Genomic DNA, 19,790 nt, shown 5'->3' with positions numbered 1-19,790 from the left:
GCATATCAATTGAACACAATGGGGGATGCGTGAGCTTTCTTTAAAAAAAAAATCATCAAAATAGCAATCCTTGGCTTCTAGCTGATAGTAACGTCACTGTCCTGCTGCTTCATCTTTATGGAATGTTTTTAATTGAGGTTTGCGCTTGGATGTTTTACATGTGATTGTACAGAGCATTTAAGGAAGAGAGACGGAAAAAGAATATACACAGAGGAAAAGAAACCCAAGCAAACTGCAATTTTGTTGGCCTGTTGTGGGGGTAAGCATGTCACCAGCTGACACGTGTACATGAATCATATAATTGCTACATAGCCAGCACCTGTGATAGCTATTCCAGTTGGAAACAGAAGATTTCCAAATTAAAACTAACTTGGCTTGTCACACTGTTGCCATGTTAAATAGAACATAAACATCATATACGATACATGCTGTTTTGTTGCTCATCCATATGTTCTTACAACTTGCCAAACAAACTTTATAGCTGCTTTTTCCTTCCAGTTTTCTCCAGTTGTGGAGAGTCCCAAGATATACTTTTGTTACAGTTAAGCAGGAAATTGTGATTCTCGATTAAAGAACCTTTGTTTGGCAAGTGAGTAAGAGCCAATTGTTTGCTTGACCAAAGACCAGCGATAATGGGAGTAATGTGAACCAATCAGATTATATATGTAAATTATTCTATGTGGCCTACTGACTACTGAAAATGATTATTAGTTGTGTCTGATGAACCAACCAGAAGGTAGAAGCAAAATTCCTTCCAATTTCTTCATCCTCAGTGGTAGCTTGCTGGTTTCTTTTTTCTGAACTTCAGTCAGTGTGTCCTGTGCAGTGCGTATTCCTCTTTATTACTCCATGGCTACTATGCAGCATTTTCCAACCTCAGAATTCCTGCGACTTCTCAGAATGTTCATAACAACGCAGACACCGGCTTCGTGTTGTGTTGAATGCACATCAGACTGCTTATTGCTCCTCCTGGGGGGGAAGAAACCGCAGAGGGCGCCTGGCTCTTTTCAGACACCGGTACGATTCGGGGTGCCACATTGGGTGGCCTTGGCACAGCTGGAAGAGGCTGAAATGCTAGCATAACAGTTAATGCTGCATTGTAAGGCTTCTGGGTTTGTAACTCAAACCCTCTGGGGATCACGTGTCTGCGGCACCAGCTGTCATTCTCTTTCTAACAGGTCAGTGTCACCCAATGTCTACTCCCCAGAAACACACACCCTTCACTATTCTCTCCCCGTCACCCCCGAGCTGGCACGGCAGAGCAATCCAGGGCAGAGAGGAGGGAGCTCTGGGAACAAGTGAATGGTTTTGGAAGAGGTCCCAGATGTGTTTGAACCTGCCCTGATAGCCAACCATCACCAAAATCACAATAAGCTGCTTTCTCCCTATACTCTGTGTAACATCTTCTGAGTTGTGCGCCTTGCATGCATTATTCCACACTTCGGTCCTATTCTTGCTTGGGTTTGGCTTCTAGCTGGCTGTCTACTCCCTGGTGTACAATGAGGGTGAAGGCAAGAGAGGCTATAAAAGTGTGCTGCTCCATCTGGCTCTACTGGAAAGAAGAACCAAATGAACGATGACAAACCATGCAGGGAAACAAACACTGTTTTCAGCTCCGTAGCTGGTGTTGGTGAGAGGTAAGAAAAGAGGAGGGCCAAGGGAGAGGCCTTTGCCAGCCTTCTCTTTTATTTTTTTCCTGTCCTTCCAGATTTTCCTTAGCTTACAAATAAAAAGTCATAACCATGGTGTGATGCCTGTGTCTGACAGCTTAGGGTATGTCTAAACTATGTTCTATTTTTGAAAGAGGATATGCAAATTCCGTGGGAATTTGAATATCTTCTTCCGATCTCACTTTTGAAAACGGATCTTTGAAAGTGAAAGTAGTCTGGACATGGTTTTTCCAGGAAAAAACCCTTTTTCGAAAAACCGTGTAAACCTCATTTTTTAAGGAAGAGAAGCTTTTTTTCCCCAACTCCCCCACCCCCAAGACTGCTTTCACTTTCAAAAGATCTGCTTTCGAAAGTGAGATCGGAAGAAGATTTGCAGATTCCCACGGAATATGCATATCCTCTTTTGAAAATAGAACATAGTCTAGACATAGCATTAAAGAGCACCTTTCCTGAGCATGTTAGCAGTTGCTTTGTGACTTTTTTTTTACCCTTTTCCGTACGACTCACGATTACACAGAGCCATTTTACAGCACTTCTCTGATTCCAATCTCTGGGCTAAGTCACAGGGATAGCCACAGGCATAGTCCTTACTGTATCAGAAGGCCCGCCGTGCACGCAGAAAGCTTCACATTTGCACCAAATATTTGCAATGGAGCAGTTTTGAAATACACAACCAGCTAGTGTGAGCAAATGTGACTTCCACTGACTTCAGTGGCATGAGGCTGTCACACCAGCTCGGGCGCCTGCTCCCTGCCTACCGCTGGAGTAGGCAACGCGCTAGATCTTTTGATCCCAGACCAACTGCTCTCACAGTACATTGACCTGAGTGTGGTTCCCCATCATGAATGGTCAACAGCTTGCAGTTTTCACAGAACTATCGTAAATTACGCCCCCGCTAATCTCCACTTCAAAGACTTAAAACCATAATGCAGAGGAAATCGTCTTCTCTTGTTTTGTTGAGTACCGATTTTTATCTGATTCCAATTTCTTTGCCACGAGGGGTTCAAATTAGAGACTGCCCGACCCTTCTGTGTGTATGAATAGAACATTTCAACCCTACAAGAATGAGGCGTCCTGTGGCACCTTGGAGACCAACAAAACATAGAAGGAACCCTACGAGGGTCATTAACCAAGGTTAAATGGCTAAAAATAAATAGGAGATTGCCCCCGTTGTCATGGAGGATCGCTGTTCAGCCTGGTGTGCTCTGAGGGTCTCCGAAGCCAGGTCTTTAGGAAAGTAAGGGATCTTTTTGTTCTGGTTGCTTGTGGAAGACTGCAAGCCATTCTGTGTTGTGTTTGCTGTTCTGCTCACGAGGCACAAAACTCGGTGTGGCTGCTCTGTTAAGGTGCCCCATTCAAACTGGAGGTGCAGTTCACTTCCCAGTAACGTTATGTAGCCGCACAATTCTTACTTAAGCAGCTGCAAGATACATTATTTAGGGACAGATCCTGGTGCCCAGCCCCCCCGGCTTTGGAGTGCTGAAAGCCAGTTAATACAGCTATCTGTGGACAGCTATCTTTGCCCAGCGGCATAGGTCCGGTGTAGACAAGAATATACCTCTGCCCCTTCCTGGCTGCAGGACGAGGGGGTGTGACCATAGCCCTGCTGAATACTACTGATCCAGCAGCTCTGGCTTCTAAGTGGCTCTTCCACAGTGAGGCATATCATTTAGAGACACCCCAAGGCTGCTCTAAGCTTTGCTGTGGCCTGTGTTGGCCCCTTAAAACCATCTCTCTTACCTCTTTCCCCCTTCCCTCCCAGAGTTCTGGCCTGTCAGCAGGAAACCAAGTATGGCTACATGACAATGGAAGTGTGAGGGTTTGTCAGAGCTACACCAGGAAGCTGGCCTCAACTAACCTTCCACTTGTAGTTGAGATGGCTGCTGTTTACTTGTGAAGCACAAGCCTTTTTGCATTTAGCTGTCTCTTTCCCCCCCTTTTGTGAAAGGAACAAGAAGGGCAGGGACTTTCCCGGATTAACGTTTGCATTTGTTTAGCTCGCCCTGGCTAGGCTCTGCAGCCACGAGATGGACGCCCATCCAGTCAAGGACCTCGCCTTGTGAGACCAGATGTGCTCAATACATTCTTGGATGGATGGGTAGGTTCACTTACCTGCCCCATCCTGCTCAGAACACACCATACCCTACTAGCCTCTATCACACCAGGCCTCTCTGTGGCATCGTCTAACCCACCAGCAGACCCATGAGGATGTTGTGCATTTTGGCTCAGCTCCTCAAAGGCATGCGCGACTCTCATTGCAATTAACAGGAGTTAGATCATTAAATACCTTGAGGAGCTCGGCCTTTGTAGCCGGTGGCTTGTTTGTGATTGTTTTGTCCCGCGGTTTGGCTGGATTGACAGGGTAATAGCAGCACATCAGCTAACTGAGAGCTGCTGGTTTGCTTTCGCTTGTTAAGGTCTCGCAGTTATGGCATGTTCCAGAATGCAGCTAAAATTGCCTGAGCTGTGATTCTTCCCACACCGACTCCAATTTTATTCTCTCCCTGCTATCCCTGTAGTTTTCTTGGGGAAAGATTTTGCTTTGTGCCTTGCAACAAGATATTCACAATCACTCTAACACAATTTGTCCCTGCACAGCCTTGATGGCGATCAGGGCAGGCAGAGAAAATCTGCAGTCAGCCTATAGACAGTAGGGCTTCATTAAACTGCTGAAACCTTGGTGAGTGTCCAGCGAACTGTCACTTCAATTACCCATCGCTTACGTCTGCAACATGTCCACATAAAGCATGCGGAAGAAAGTGCTATCTATAGATTGCTTCCCCCTCAGCAAAGGTGGGTGGGACAGGGAGAGAAATGATCGTTAACATGCAGCCCAGCAGAAAGTTACAAGGAGCAAGTGGGAAAACTGGGTCTCTGAGTCACAGTACCTCCCAGGCCCATGCCTGGGGAATTCAGCTTACCCACCATCGGCTGTGATTTTAGATGCATCCCTAACCAACATAATCATCATATAATTATCTATATTCTACCCCTATTCCTGGGAAAGTACATACCCCAGGTGTGGATTGCAGACCAGATTTTCCAAAGAGGATGGCTGAAGTTAGGTGCCTAAATAAGTGGCCTTGTTTTCAAAGGCATGGAGCAGTCAGCAGCACCCACTAAATTCCTCCACTGTTGAAAATCAGGCTACATATTCCGGAACCTAGTGGATTTAGGAACCAAACTTTAGAGGAAAAGTTTCAAAAAGTGGGTGCATCCGTCCATTTACCACCTTTCACATTTCAATTTGTTTTGTTGAAGACTCACCCTCTCATTTTCTTTAAGTGTGATTAAGATTTTTGGGCTGGAAAGATACATTTATTATTTCATTTCCCTGTACAGCAGTGTTTCTTAAACTGTGTTCCGTGGCACACCGGTGTGTCGCAAGGCAGTCGGAGGTGTGCTGCGGAGAACAACAGAATTAAAAATGGCCACCCTTAAAGGGGCAGGCGACAATTTTTTTCCTCAATAACTTCCCCCTGACCCTTCCCCGACCCTTTTTTTTTGCTCAACAAAAAATCCTTGGTGTTTCTCATAAAAAAAGATTATTGTTTGGTGTTCCTCAGTCTTAAAAAGTTTAAGAAACACTGGTACAGCAAAAAGGCAGATGACATTTTTCAGACCCTGGGAAAATAAAATTCCTTTCAGTCTAGGAGAAGCATGAACATTTCATCCCTGAAGCTTTCTGGTCTGGAATGTTCTGAGCACATTACAATATAAACTAATCTTTAGCCATGACTTTAGAGCATTTACAGAGGCTAACTGCTCCATCTTTCTCATCGGCATGCATGCGCGTGCACACTGCTACATGCACACACTTCAGTTATCTTATCTGCTGCGCCTCCAAAATGCTTTTTTGCATTAGAAATATCCTGATAATTGGAAAACACTTAGAAGCTTTGAATTTCTCACAGCTACGTGCCCCAAATTTCAGACACCACGGGCTACATTTGTGAACTTCCGACTTCCATTTCACATACTACAGATTAGGTGGATGCCGTCGCCACGTTGCACCTCAGTTAAAATTGGATTGCCCTGTGTCATCGTGAGAACCCCTCTGCTGACGCTAGAGGTCAGCACATTGTCCAAGTGGTTGACAAAACATGGGACTGTGCCTTAAAGGGAAGGGCTAGAAACAAAACTAAGGAACAGAGGCTTAAAAATGGGGGAGAAAACCTGGTAAGTCTTCAACTATATTAAAGGCTGTCTTAAGGAGGATGGTGATCAGTCGTGTTCCCTGTCCACTAGGGGTAGGTCTAGTCTAACAGGCTTAATCTGCAGTATGAAAGGTACAGGTGAGATATTAGAAAAAGCTTGCTATCTAACTGGATGGTTAAGCACCGGACTAGGTTGTGGAATCCCCATTTCTGGAGGTTTTTAACAACACTTTGGACAAACACCCGCCAGGGATTGTCTAGATTAACTTAGTTCTGCCTCTGTGCTCAGGGAAGGAAAGTCCCTTCCAGCCCTATCTTTGTGTAATTCCTTTAAAACTATGTTGAATTCACTGAATTAACATAAATGGCATTTTTATCCCTAATATAAGAATGGCCAGACTGGCTCAGACCAAAGGCCTATCTAGCCCAGTGTCCTGTCTGCTGACAACGGCCAATGCCAGATGCCCCAGAGGGAGTGAACAGAACAAGGAATCTTCATCCCTTCAATGTTGTGATTCAACCGTATCAGTGTCTGTATGCCACAAGAAGAAAGGATCCCATGGCACAAGATTTGCATGGGACAAAAAAAGACGGGTGTGAAATGAAAGGTGTCTCCTGCACCCAGACTGTTGAGAGAGCACTTGGCTTGGGTGGGAGGGAGGAAAAATGGATGGGAAGGAAGACTACTGACTCCTCAATAAATGGGAAGTGGAAGAGACCATACCAACATCTCAAGGGTAACATTTTCACTAGGATACATTGATTCAACAATGCATCAACTGTAAGTGAGGTCTTGTTCAACATCAGGCACACCAATAATTGCCACCTTTATGAAGCACTGACCTTTTCTTATGACAACATTCACCATGAAAGATCTCACCGTCTGCATACACTTAATTCTGCTGTGTCCCTCGACAAGCAGTTTGGGAATCTTGACTCACTGCACCGGCAGTTATGCCCTTGGAGAATCTGGAATGGTCTTTGCATGCATGAATCGAGAGCAGGCCATCTGTTTCCTCACACGGGTGCCATAAGAATAAAATGGCAGCAGGTTGTGGGACATCAGCCTGGAAGCATCATGACCAAGAGAGAAGACAGGTTGAAGGTGTTCCCCATCTTACAGCACCCAGTGGTTACCTCCTGCAGTCAAAACATGAGGTTCTCTTCAGCACGTATTTGCCTGTCTGAATTGGTGGTCAGGAGAAGCCACCAAGTTAACTAGTACTTTGCGGTGTCGTATTGTTTGGGATTTCTCAGGGCCAGATTCTATCCTGGCTTCAGCGGCATTATTCCTAAAATAAAGCACTACTCGCTGTGAGTAAAGCATACTAGAATGTGGCCCATCATCAATAATTGTGCGGCCAACACTTTTTGGTCTTCAAACAAGGCAAGCACAGAACAATGGAGATGTCACCTATCTACTCCAGAGCCGCCTTCCCTCACTGAAGTTACTAGGAGTTTTACCACAAATTTGCATGGAAGCAGGAGCAGGCCTCGATAGATCAATAGACAGAGGCTCTGTGAAAATTAGCATCCGAGTTGCTTCATGTTCAGTATCCGTGTGCCCCAAGGCACTTATTTTTGTTGTCGATCTTTCTGTTCTATTTTGTTGATTTTTCTCAATTACATATTCTGTCTCTGGGATAATTAAGACTCTTTCTCTCTATTTAAAGAATACAAAGAATCTCAAGGTGAGTTGGAGGAGTTTGGTATGGCTATACACTAGCAAGCCACACAAATAAAGAAGGACCCTCAGATTGGGAAAGTAATGTAAATGTGTCTTCCCAGTTAAATATTCTGAGGGACCATTCAGTGCCTATTGGAAACTGGAGGTCTCAGATGACAACTGAGGAAGAGTTCAGAGTATCTAAAGATTCTTTTTTAGATATCTTGATTCTCACTGGTCCACAAACAGCTGCTAGGGAAACCCAAGGTGGACTTGTTTTACTCTTTGCCATATACCAACAGATTTTAACATCAAAAGAACCAAATAAACAAAACAAAAAAAAAGATGGATATCACAGTGATAAAAAGGTACAACATATGAAATACTGTACTCATATAATCTTCATGTCATAGCTAATTTATGCAGTAGAAACCCACTACACCTCTATAGTAACCTGCTGAAAAGCAGGTTCGATTCATCTCATCCCTGCCCCAAGACAATGTACACCTAAGCTTGGTTTCCCAGACCCTCCCAGTCAGCCATAGCTACATAATTTTGTGCTTAAGTTATTCATCTAGGGTTCGTTTCCTTGGCCCTGCACTTGTACTGAAGAAAGCACGGGAGAGAAAAATGAAGAGCAAGATGAATTGTACAGTACATACAGTATCTTCTAAATCTTAATCAGTTGTTTATTGGTTGGCAAACAAGTTTCACTTTTACAACAAATATTAGTAATGAGGTCATTCAACTTTGAGACCATACAAAATGGATCATAAATTAAAAAAAAATTATAATCTGTGCTGCTAATTTACCTCCGGAAAGCCTATATTACTACTTCAAATCCTGTCAAATAAATAAATTTCCTGTCAGGAAAATAATGAACAGAGGACTTTTTTCAATCACTTCAAGAGTTGGTTTTCAATTCTTGCTATAAGACAGTCAAATTTCTTTTTAAACCACTGCAGTACAAGTGCCTAGATTGGGAACCAGACTGAGGCCTGAAGACTCTTAACTCCTACAGGGATATTGTTTTCACATGCAGAAGCCCAACTATAACTATAAGAGATCTCTTGGCTTCTAGTACCGTGCCTATTACCTGGGTGAGGGACGGCTTGCCAAATATGCTTCAAATTAGTATGAATAATATCAGTTGTGCACTGTAAACACAAAGTTTGTCCTGCTCTAATCTGCAAAATTTCTGTTGGCAATACACCGACTGAAGAAAGAGAGAGTGAAAAAAAGAAAATTCCGTTGGTCAAAAAGAATTTGCGGTCACATTATTAGAAAATGAGCTTTAGAAAGTTACTTTTTTTGTGTTTGCTTTCTGTTTGTTTTTATGCCCGGTGATTTGTTTAAAAAGAAAATAATGGCAAAAAAAGATTTATGAAAAATCTTGCTCCTACTGGTAGACAAATTTGCAAGACCAGCACAACAAAAAAAGTTCTTTTTTTTTTCCACTACATTAACAGGGACGCAAGTTCTGGAGGAACAAAAAGCAGACTATATGTGCAATGCTAGTATCTGTACATTACATAGAAATTGTTCAATTTTTCTCTGCCATTAGTTTGTTTTATCATCAGTTAATACAGCAAAACATAAAATATGCGCGTAGCATATATAATTCTAGAATTCCCTTCCATTTCATTATTTTGTTTTGTTTGCTCCCGCAGCAATGTGCGCTGCAGTTAAATCAAGTTGTGAGTGACCAAAAACCATTATGTGATACAGATTCATAATAAACAGTTTTGCTATTTTTTGTTGTTGTTTGTTCTTTGTGCAGCACTCCCACCGAGATGCATCATCGCTACTAGTTTCAAATGCACGTGTTGGCCTTTTTTTTTTTTTTTGTTTGTGTTTTTAAATCAGGTCCTCAGTAATAATAGCAACAGAGCATCAAGGATGTTTAAACAAACACAGCATAATTCGAGAAGGCCACGAAGTGTGCCATTATCTAGTGTATCTCTTTCATTAACATAATGAAGTCTGTCTGAGTGAGGGAGGAGAGGAAAGGGGTGGAATTTCATCATTTATTATGCTCCCCCCAGCGGCCTAAAAATTCCAGTTAAAAAAAAAAGTCTGACCGTTTGTGTTTTTAGAACAGCACGAAGATTTAGGAGTACGCACAATATTACCACTGCTTGTATTAACTCAGAACAGTAAACCAAGTGTTAGGGAGGAAAGGGAGGGGACATTGTTTTAATTTTTTGCTTAATCTTCTATAGACTCGTAACCAAATGAGCAGGTCCTTTGGAACTCTCCTCAGGGGAAGTCCCATCTTTGCTCGGTGGGACTATAAAACCATCACTGCTGCCTCGTCCTAGCTGGTAGTAAGTGTGTAGCTGATGAACGTGATTTCTGGAGCCTAGATTTGGCATGCTTTTGTAGTACACATCGTCGGCATCACCACTTTTGGCTGCGGGTGGGTCGGTCTGGGTGCTGGTGGTAACGCTTTCTGTGACAGGCATGCCCGCGAGCACAGGCATACTGGTATACAGAGAATCCCTGTTGGGTGACTGGTGGTCTTCTGTGTGCTCGTTGGTTAGCAAGGGGAAAAAGCTCTCACTGTTGTCTTGCGGGATCCGTCTCCTGGTGTAGTGGTGCGGCTGGTGGTTCTCGGCAGAATAAACCCTCGGCGGCAGCAAGGGGGCGTCGGACTCTTCGTGGATGAGTTCCAGGCCCAGGCTCTCCTCGTGGTTGAAGGAGGTGGCATCGTCAAGCACGATGGCGTCGTCTTCAGTTGCGCTGCCGATGTTGTTGACGAGTTTGTTCACCAGGTTCCTGTTCTGTTCACTGGCGCGCTCATGGTTATTCAGATAGGAAGGGATGTAGTTGGACGTGAGTTCCTTCAGGATCTTTTTCTCTAGGGCAGTCTCATTGTGGTTATTATACCCACGGTCAATGATTTGCACACAGTTGCTCAGGTACTCGCCGCTGGCGATGCTGTAGCTGTTGCCGTGGTTACCATTCAGTGGTAGAGTATCCATGACACTTGTATCCCTGGCATTGTTCAGAAGCCCCTCTGAAAAACATCACATAAGAGAGGGTGACTTGGGCAAAACAGGACATTCCCACAGGACTTGCGCAATCATCACACTTTCTTTAGCAGTGCTGCACTGTGTGGCTATGCTAACACAGCAGCTGAGTAAAAATAGAGCTCAAACAAAATTTTAAAAAATGAAAAAAAAAATAGATTGGGTTTGATAACAGTAGCATCATGAAATAAACCAAAAGGCTCAATCGTATTTTACATGGGAACAAGAGCTCTAGCTTATCTGATTAAGGTTTTTCCACTGAAAATGATGGTATCAGGGTTTGCACTTGATTTGACAGTAGCTAATAAGAAGGTCCAGACCCTCTCCAAATAGCTCCTGTTTATACCACACATAACTGTTCCCAACTGCTCTCTCAGCTTGTTTTGTATGTTTCTTAGAACTGTGAAGTCTACAGGGGAGATGTTCAGCTGATATAAACTGTCCTAGCACCACTGATTTCAATGGAAAGATGACAATTTATATAAGTGGAGAACCTGTATTTGCAATGTAGCTATCCCATTCCCAAAGCATGGTTTAGTAAACTGATTACATACGTGAGATCATGGGGGGGGGGGGGGAGAATTCTTATTTCCCTTTCACCTATGTGGCTCTCCTTGACTCAGTGGGATAGTTGGATGGATATAATTTTTGATCCATGGTGACTAGAATCATAGAACGGGAAGGGACCTTGAGAGGTCATCAAGTCTAGTCCCCAGCCCTCTCTAGCTTGTGAATCTGTGATTTTTAAAATCATTTTCTGTGTTGGAGACATATTTAGAAAAAATATAGATATCTCACCCCTTCTGTTAGAAGGGGCATGCCCAAAATTGTTTTCATGACGCTGTCCTATGAACTTTGTATTGTACTCATATACCAGGGATAAGAGTTTTTATTACTAATTTTCCATTAGATAGCTACGTTCGATAACTGGGACAGTACCTGTTGTAAAGGTTGTGGGCTCTCCAGATTTGATGGGATGCATTTTCATCATGGCCGCTTGGGTAGTTAGTCACATAACACCCATGTGCACGAGTCAGCCAGTTATAACGTGGCCTGCCATTTTGAAATCATATCCTAATGGTAGCACTTCTGACCTACCTCAGGAAGAAACACTGACATAATGGCAGACACGACGCCGGTGCTTCTGGGAATGAGTAGGTTTTATTGAAACTATTTAATTAACTGCATACGTTTTCCATAAACCGACTGGCAATGTGAATCACATCTGGGGCTTGAATCTTCACTCACTTATACCAGGGCTGATGAAGAATAAACTGTTTTGAAGCCAGGGCAGTAAATCCAGTGTAAGTGAGAGAAGAGTCAGGTCTTGGCATGTTAAGCTATCATGCTAATGTCAACTGTAACCATTAGAATGAACACCCAACATGAGAAGCTTTCCATATTTTTTCTCAGCGCATGCAGTTTCTGCTAAAACATTGAACCAACAGGGATGGATTAGAGCAGTTCTTTGTTAAAAACAAGGATTAATGATCATTCACATCAGCAAGGAAAACCCTTAATACACTGCTAATGTACCTTCTGAAAATACAGGATTCAGTCTATGTCTGTGATGCACTACCATCAGTACATCTATCTAAGACAAGAAAGCACTACTGAAGACTTTGGTCTTTCTTTGAGTGAAATATCCCAAATCTCTCACTCCTGTTTTGGATTCCTGGTGCCCATTGTAGATTGTGGTATCATGTATTTCAAACCAACAAGGAAAGTTATGCCTAAAATAAACTACCCATCACAGACATAGAACAAAGCCATTTATTTTCATGGTCGAAGGTCTCCGTAAATGATTCAGAACGTTAAGGAAAATAAAAAGCAAGTATTTGTAAAGGACTGTATGTAATGAGTGATTGATACTACAGTGTCTGCTCAATGGTCATGGCTGAGTAATTTATGCATTGAGACATTGCTTGTTATTTCTGCTGACAATGCATAGAATTGGAAACGGGAAGATTCTGTAGGAAAATAAAGTCGATGCAATTGCATTTGAAACAGAGTAAGTTTCATAATGAAATACGCCATATAAAATGATAAAAGGTTTATGACTTTGCAAATCAAAATGTTCAATTTAAAAACAATGCAACACACACACACACACACACAATTACATGAGACTCAGAACCTATGTTGCATAAAAGACACAAAAAAAGAAACAGACAAAAAGAATCTAATCTGTATCAATATATATATATATAGCTATATATATTAATCCATATGGCTTTTATTCTTTGGTTTTCAGAATTTTGTGAGATGAACTATTTTTAATAACTACATCATCTATATGTGATGCAATAAAAGTGAACTAAAAAAAATTACATTTGATATGCAATGTTTAGCTTTACTCCCATACTTGTCTCTCTGTAGGGCTCTAAACGACAGCATGAAGAAAAGGAAAGAAAAAACAACAAGTAAGCTTACAGTGACAATAGGAGAAACATGAGTAAAAAGCAAATTGATGATATGCAGAAAAAAGAGTTAACAGAAATAATTTCCACTGCCCAGAATACATGAATCTCTTACATGGTTTATTTCAGGTTAAAATATCGACATTTCAGACAGGAACAAAGTTTTAAGCACAATAATAAACATGTTACTTTTAAAAATGATTTATTTAAAAACTTTTCCCATGCCAGTTTACATTTCCAAATGTTTTATTCTTGATTTTTGTTGCACTCTTTTAAAATATAAAGTTTAAATTGGCAACCCCTCCACTCAGAAAGATAGACACTTTTAATGTCATTAGAATGCATGTATTTACTTACTGTTAGTTATTATCACCCCAGCAGTTGAAACTGAAACCCATTTCCTTGCTCAAATGTTGTGTCTTCCATCTTTTGCACGCATCGTTTTGTTACTATGGGAATTTGCTCACCGAGGGGCACTGGCATTTTCAAACTTTTGCAATGAAGCATTTATTTATTGAGTTTGTTTTTGAACCAAACACTCCAAAGATGAGGATGAAGTATTAACGTCCAGTTTCCTGGTTTGTGGCACATCTCACTTACATTATCTCATTCACAAAAGTGTTTGTAAAACACCCATCTTTGATACGAGACTCAAACTGATTCTTCAGCCTATCCAGTGAAAGCCTGTGTCAGGGCCAAATTATGGCAACCTGTATGCTTCAGCAACTCCCCCCCACCTCCCCAGATTCTCAATTACTACCTTATGGCTGAATCCATCCCATGGAAGGAATAGAGAGTTTCACCTTTGACTTCTAAGGCCTTCTCTTGGTTTCAATGAGCTTTGGATCCTAATGGCAAACATCTGTTCTGAGACAGTGCAGAGTGCAGACTGGGACCCTTAGAGCATGTACTCTACAAATGCTCTATACCCAGCTTCCTCGAAGTCAAAAACTCATGAAGGCGGATTCCCACCATCAGGGCTCAACTCTACTTTTGTGGGGGGAAGCTAACGCATTAGAAAAGTCTAGTGCGGAGAAGGTGGTGTCAACTGGAAGTATGCTAGCATACACTGGAACATAGAACTTGCTACACTGCATCGGTCAGGGGGTCCATTCAGCCCAATACTCTGTCTCTGACGCTGGCCAACACTGAACATTTTAGAGAGAGGTGCAAGTAACCACTGCCTTGTCTACATTAGAGTTTGAGACCGAGTTAATTAGAAGATGCTGTTTACCATGCTGCAAGCATTTAATCCTAGTCACGAGAAACTCAAATATGGTGACACTCTGTAGTGCGTGGAAAGCACTCTGAAGTCATGTTGATGTGGAACTGAATGGATATTTACCAAATGTGCTATCGACTCAATAGATTATCACTATGCTGTTAGTTTGGTTATTGGTTCAGCATGCATGAATGCCAGGTACTCAGAAGGCCTTTCATGGACATCTATATTTACTAACTTGAGGCTGCAATATAGACTCCTCTAAAATTCACACAGACATTTCATCAAAGACTACAAAGAAATTCCTGCCCAGAGACAAGCATATCGTTTTGAAGGCAATATCTATAACATTTCTTACTTCCCATGATACCCTGATTGTTATCAATAAACGGGTCACCTCCCAGAAATAGTGACTTCTCTTCTGCTCCCACTGACATTAATGGCAAAAATACATCAATACTGGCTGAATTCTCTTTCATTTCTAGTGACTGAACCCACACTTATAACTTCTCTGGCTCCAGGTTTCCTCCCTTATATCAAGTAGTACCTTAAAATCCATGGGACTCTTTGTGGAATGAGGAATTTGTGGAATCATTGCAAATAATAGAAGCAGCAATTGGGCCTTCAAATGAAATGAACATGATTTAAAAAAAAATGTAATGCACTTTTGAGCAGAAACGTTTTGCTCTATTTTAGCCTTGCACACATTTCTAGAGATGAGAGACACAGCCATGAAAATTGGGGATTGCAATCAAGGCAAATGCTGACAACATTACCTGTAGCCATCTAGACAGTACCTCTATAAGCCAATTTAAAACTTCCCCTTGCTAATTTTGAAAGCAGTGGTAAAATGATGTTAATCTTAAAAAGCATAACATCTTTTAACAGTAACAACTTTAACACTTTATCACTCTCCAGCAAGAAAATAAACTGATGTACCTAAAGTATACAGATTATCAAAACTTGTTTTAACAGTTATACAGCAAACTCTAAATTGAACAAGAATTAAGTATTCTAATTTATTGTGCAAAGCTAGTACGGTTCAAGATATTTATGAACAGAAATGGTCAAATGCATGTGCTTTCCCGTTTGTGATTTGAATTAAAAGACCCAAGTGGTATTCAGTATATAATTCTACCATAAAATACTGCATATTACAACATATCTTTACTGCTTGTGCTATTGCCATTATTTATTGACTTTCTTGGGTGACCCCTTATTGTAAAGGGATAACTTAAATAGAAGAGGAGCAAATAAAGAAAGCTGACATTTTGGAAAGTATTTATGTTTGAAAAAAGAGTTTTACTCTCCAATAATTCTGTCGTCTCTGGGGAAAAAAATAGGATAAAAAAACTGATCCTGATGAAGCATTCAAATACCAGATTTATTCCACAAAAGATTTGTGAATAGCTTTATCTATAACGAAAAGCATTTTGACATTTATTTACAAACATGGCTGACTCATGCAACCCGAGCAAATACAGAAGACTAAAATATAGGCCACAAGAGAGTGATTTTGGCTGTAGAATCTTATACATTAGGTTCCGTAGACTCTTTGCAGCTATTTGATTCCGATTTACTAGACCAAGGCTACAAGAAGAGTTTCTAGTTTGCTGCAGCTTTTATTTGGTCTCGTTAGAGCACATGTAGCTTACATACTTGAGAATACATTTATTGCCCCACTCTAAAATCGGCTCTCTTTGGAGCCAGTCCAGATTTTTGGTTCCCTATGTCTGATAGCTCAAGGATGGTTTTTTTTTTAAATATATAACCTATGACAGACCCACTGATGAGCTACTGACCATTTATTTTTCGATATGCTATTCCACAAGCAATAGCAGCTTTGGGATCAAAGGCCATTTTGACCTCACTTACCTTGAAAGGTGCTCCTTTTTCTAAAATGAATGATTCAACAAAGAAACAAACTGACAACCAAGAGGGACATGGATACAACGGACAAAACACACACGGACAACATAAACAATACAAAACCAAAGGGAATCAAAAACCACCACACATATTTGAATGGATCTGAGGAACAGCTATCAAACTGAAGTCAGCCGTTCAGCAAGGCTAGTGAGAAAAAGCCTAAGGAAAATGGAGAAGATGTACTGCGATGAGAGAAGATATTCTTTATACCCGGTTCCAAAAAACAAAGGGAGGGGGGGAAAAAAAGAAGGGGGGGAAAAAAAGAAAAAAATGGGCCTATAAAAGCCACATAACATGGGACTCTCACTAGAAAAATTAGAGAGAAACGCCTGCACACCTTGTGTGTTGTACATGCTGACGGAAGGGTTGTTATAGACCGCCGATTCCCCGAGCAATGTATTATAAGGGTTGTTAGTGCCATGAGGACGAAGCAGAGCATTGGTTATAAGATGATTAGCCATGGCTCCTGGAGCAGCCCGATAGAAAGACAGAGAAAAAAAAAAAGGTCAATCAGGCAAATGTGGTATTAAAAAAAGGAAAAAAGAACATTCAGAATGACAACAGTTGAAACAGTCCTGATTACAAGCAGCCAGCTAATTAGACTTGAAAACTATATGCCACTAAAGCAGCACAGATGTTCCTGGCAATGCACAAAATCCAAGTGGATGTGAAAGAAAATGGATCAGAATGCTGATAAGCCACATTTATGGCGGTTTTCCTACTTGCTGGGAACATAAGCCAGGATACGCGCTACAAACAAACAAAAGGTGATAGTCTACACAAAGGGGAGGGGATCCTCTCTGGAATGCGCCAAAGGAACCAAACAATAACAGTGACTCACACCAAAATACATTCAACTCTCAATACCAACTAGGGTTTATTTCTTGGTGGCTCAGAACATATGTAAAAATGGAAGGACCAAAAATGTTGCCCTCCTTAAGATTCTGGGCACTTATTAGAGAGCTCTTAATCCTGGAGTAGCGATCTATTGAAAAGGTATGTACACTTCTACCCACTATGCTTGAAATCTGCCTGGTAACATCCTAACGTGCAGCAGCAGTGTGGCCTTGCAAGCACGAACATCGTAATTCTTACAAGAGTTCCTGCAGATGGGACTTGTTCAGCCAATAGAGGTCGTGCTCTTCCAGGGCTCAATGTTTCCTTTGTAAATACAATTTGTCATGCACACCCTCCTCAGCTGTCATGTTGGAAAATGCAACCTACGGGAAGTGGAGAGGTCATAACTCAGCCTGTTCTTTAGGCTAGACTCTGGGAGGCTGAGCTGCTGGGTTCGTGCCTTTCGACATGTGACCAGAGACACCTACCTTGTTTTATAAGAGCAGGAAGTTGGCAACAGCTTCTCTCCCCCACCTTAGCCAATTCACAGCAGGCCGGAAGAGTGGAAAGCCACTTTTGAAGCAGAGGTTTGGATTGATGGCAGTGGTTGGCAGGTCTGTGAAGGTGGAGAGCCCCGCTGGCAAGGTGGAGAATGGAGAATGGGTGGACCCAGGAGAAATACACATTGGTGGGAAGAGGTAGTGGAAAATCTCACATGATCGCAACGAAGACCAATCCACAGACTAGGAGCAGGGAGAAGGGGCATTCCCTCACTCACTGGCTGGAAGACTCAAGTGCATGCAATATTCTTTACTTTTTGTCCTGAGCCGTCCTGTTGCAGATCCCACTAGGTCAACAAGCCCTGCGGGAAAAGGTGCTCCAGCAGGCAAGAGAAGGATGACAGGACAGTGGAGAAGAGATGTAGGGGTGAAAAGAGCGGAACGATTCCTCTGCTGTGACAACCTGCTGTGGACGTGCTGCTCTGGGTGTAGCTGGCACCTCAAAAGGCAACAGCCCGCCGTCGCTGCTTCCACCGCAGGCCAGGTCCGTTCTGAGGGGCTTAGCTCCCGGGTGGGAACGCCAAGGACCCCCAGTCCCAACACCATGCAGGCATGAGGTGAGAGGGAAGAGGGCGGGGCATTTGGAGGAGAGGGGAAGCAGAACACGAGGAAATGCCACAAGGGGAAAATGACAGAATACAAGGGGTTAGAAAGAATGTGCATGAGAGGGAAAGGATGGGGGCCATTTTGGCCCCAGCTCCTGCAGGCCCGGCACAGGAGGGCCTGTGTGTCCTGTGGTGCTATTGAGGTGCCCTGAGAGTTGGCTGCATGTCACTGCCTATGGTTATCTACTGACACCCCTGCTTGCAACTTCCCGGGGGCTTTTCCCATGGTCCAGTCTGTACAGCACAAAACAGGAAGAGGAAGTCTGCCTTTCAGGGGTGTGGCATTATCTCCTTTGCTGGCAGGGAAGCAGGGAAGCCCCTGGCTCCAGCCTTGCCTCTTTGGGCGCGTGTTGCCAGGAGGCAGCCGTCTGCACGTCCCTGTGGGTAGGGAATGTAGTTATGAGGTGTAATCAGTGTGGGACATGTTCCATAGGCATCAGAGTGACAGCTAGGCACATCTATATATATTTCCTTCATGGGGGTTTAATGCTAGTGGCAGGGGCTAATTTGAGGGACCCGGAGACTCTCAGAGCACTTTTGGGGCAGTTTAGCTTTTCCTCAGATGCACCTCTCCTTCCCCAGAAGGGATCATCCCCTGATACCAAGGACAATCACTCTCTGTGGACTGGTTTCTTTGTTGAGATTGCCTAGAAGAACCACCAGCTGTAATGATGCTTGGACTGGACTGAACCCCACCCTGCGCATTTCTCATAGGATGCACAGCAGCTGGAAACAAGCTCAGGAGGCTACTATGTAAGGGGATCTCCTGAAAAAAACAACCTCACTGCACCACAACGTGAACTACTCCGAAAGAAATAGGTAGTGTACATGAGGTTTGGCTGACTGTGTTTCACTGAAACGGACACTTGGACTCTGACGGAAAACTTGAAAAACCTCTATAGATGGGTCAGACTCTTCCAGTCTCACTTGTAAGGGAAAACTTCTCCCTCTAGCAGTAAGCCTCAATAAAATAAAAGAGGCCACTCAGTGAGAGAGGGGCAGAAAGTGGCCTCAGAATTTTAAACTATGTAATCACATCATTATCTATTATTTTCTTGTGAAGTGCTTTTAGGCCTGTGGGTGAAAAGTGCTAAATAAGAGACAGGAATTATTATTAATCACTCTCCCCATCTCCAATGACTTCAGGGTGGGGCGCCATGTGATCGATAATTAAAGCTTTAATTAAAATAATAATAATAAATAATAATAATAATAATAATAATAAACACCTGAGCTGTCTTTTCCAAATGGGGGGGTCAGTCATCATAAGAACCCCCGCCCTTGGACACGAGACACTCTTTTAAGTTATTATCCTGCCTTGTGCCACTTAAACATCTCCATGGCAACCAGCAGGAACACTGGATTGGGACTTCAGAGGAGGTATGAGCAGTGGGGGGTTGGTGAACACACACCCCACCCTCCTGTTTGGCATGAAAACGTCCTTGTAATAAATAACGAGCAAAGCCAAATATAGAACACATGTGAGCCACGCAGCAGGGTTGCTAAAAATATCAAAGATTTCTACAAGATTCCAGCTCCTCTGGAACAAGTGGCTGGGAAGAAAAATGAGAGAGAGAGGAGAGTGTTATTTCCCCAAAGAAACAGCGTCCCAGACAAACTGGAGCACTTAGCAACCGAGCCTGCGTGAGATGTGATAGCAACAGAGTGGGGCTCGCAACGAGAAGGAAGTGT

At 42.6% G+C, this 19,790-nt stretch overlaps 1 protein-coding gene and 1 long non-coding RNA gene across 20 annotated transcripts in view; one reads left to right on the top strand and one right to left on the bottom strand.

Annotated features, from left to right (window-relative positions):
• Positions 1 to 19,790, bottom strand: part of ADGRL3 (adhesion G protein-coupled receptor L3) — a 635,479-nt gene that overhangs the window by 16,061 nt on the left and 599,628 nt on the right. For 14 of the 18 annotated variants that reach the window (XM_075929220.1, XM_075929221.1, XM_075929219.1 and 11 more), the window contains one exon: positions 8,158 to 10,512. The exons of 2 other annotated variants lie outside the window; for them this stretch is intronic. In XM_075929220.1, coding sequence (XP_075785335.1) covers positions 9,710 to 10,512 — 803 coding nt within the window. In that variant the 3' untranslated portion in view covers positions 8,158 to 9,709. Of the gene's footprint in view, positions 1 to 8,157; positions 10,513 to 12,856; positions 12,909 to 16,433; positions 16,563 to 19,790 lie in introns of those variants that run through there. 2 more of the 18 variants (XM_075929235.1, XM_075929230.1) reach the window with 2 other exon arrangements.
• The window catches only part of LOC112546581 (uncharacterized), a 337,205-nt gene that overhangs the window by 227,566 nt on the left and 89,849 nt on the right, over positions 1 to 19,790 (top strand). For both annotated transcript variants that reach the window (XR_012903935.1, XR_012903934.1), the window contains exon 5: positions 12,905 to 12,948. This is a non-coding gene — a long non-coding RNA (uncharacterized LOC112546581). The remainder of the gene's footprint in view (positions 1 to 12,904; positions 12,949 to 19,790) is intronic.

This window comes from Pelodiscus sinensis, chromosome 5 (genome assembly GCF_049634645.1).
Source record: "Pelodiscus sinensis isolate JC-2024 chromosome 5, ASM4963464v1, whole genome shotgun sequence".
Lineage (NCBI taxonomy): Eukaryota > Metazoa > Chordata > Testudines > Trionychidae > Pelodiscus > Pelodiscus sinensis.
Note: the sequence above shows the minus strand (reverse complement) of the source record. Positions and strands in the feature narration are given on the sequence as shown.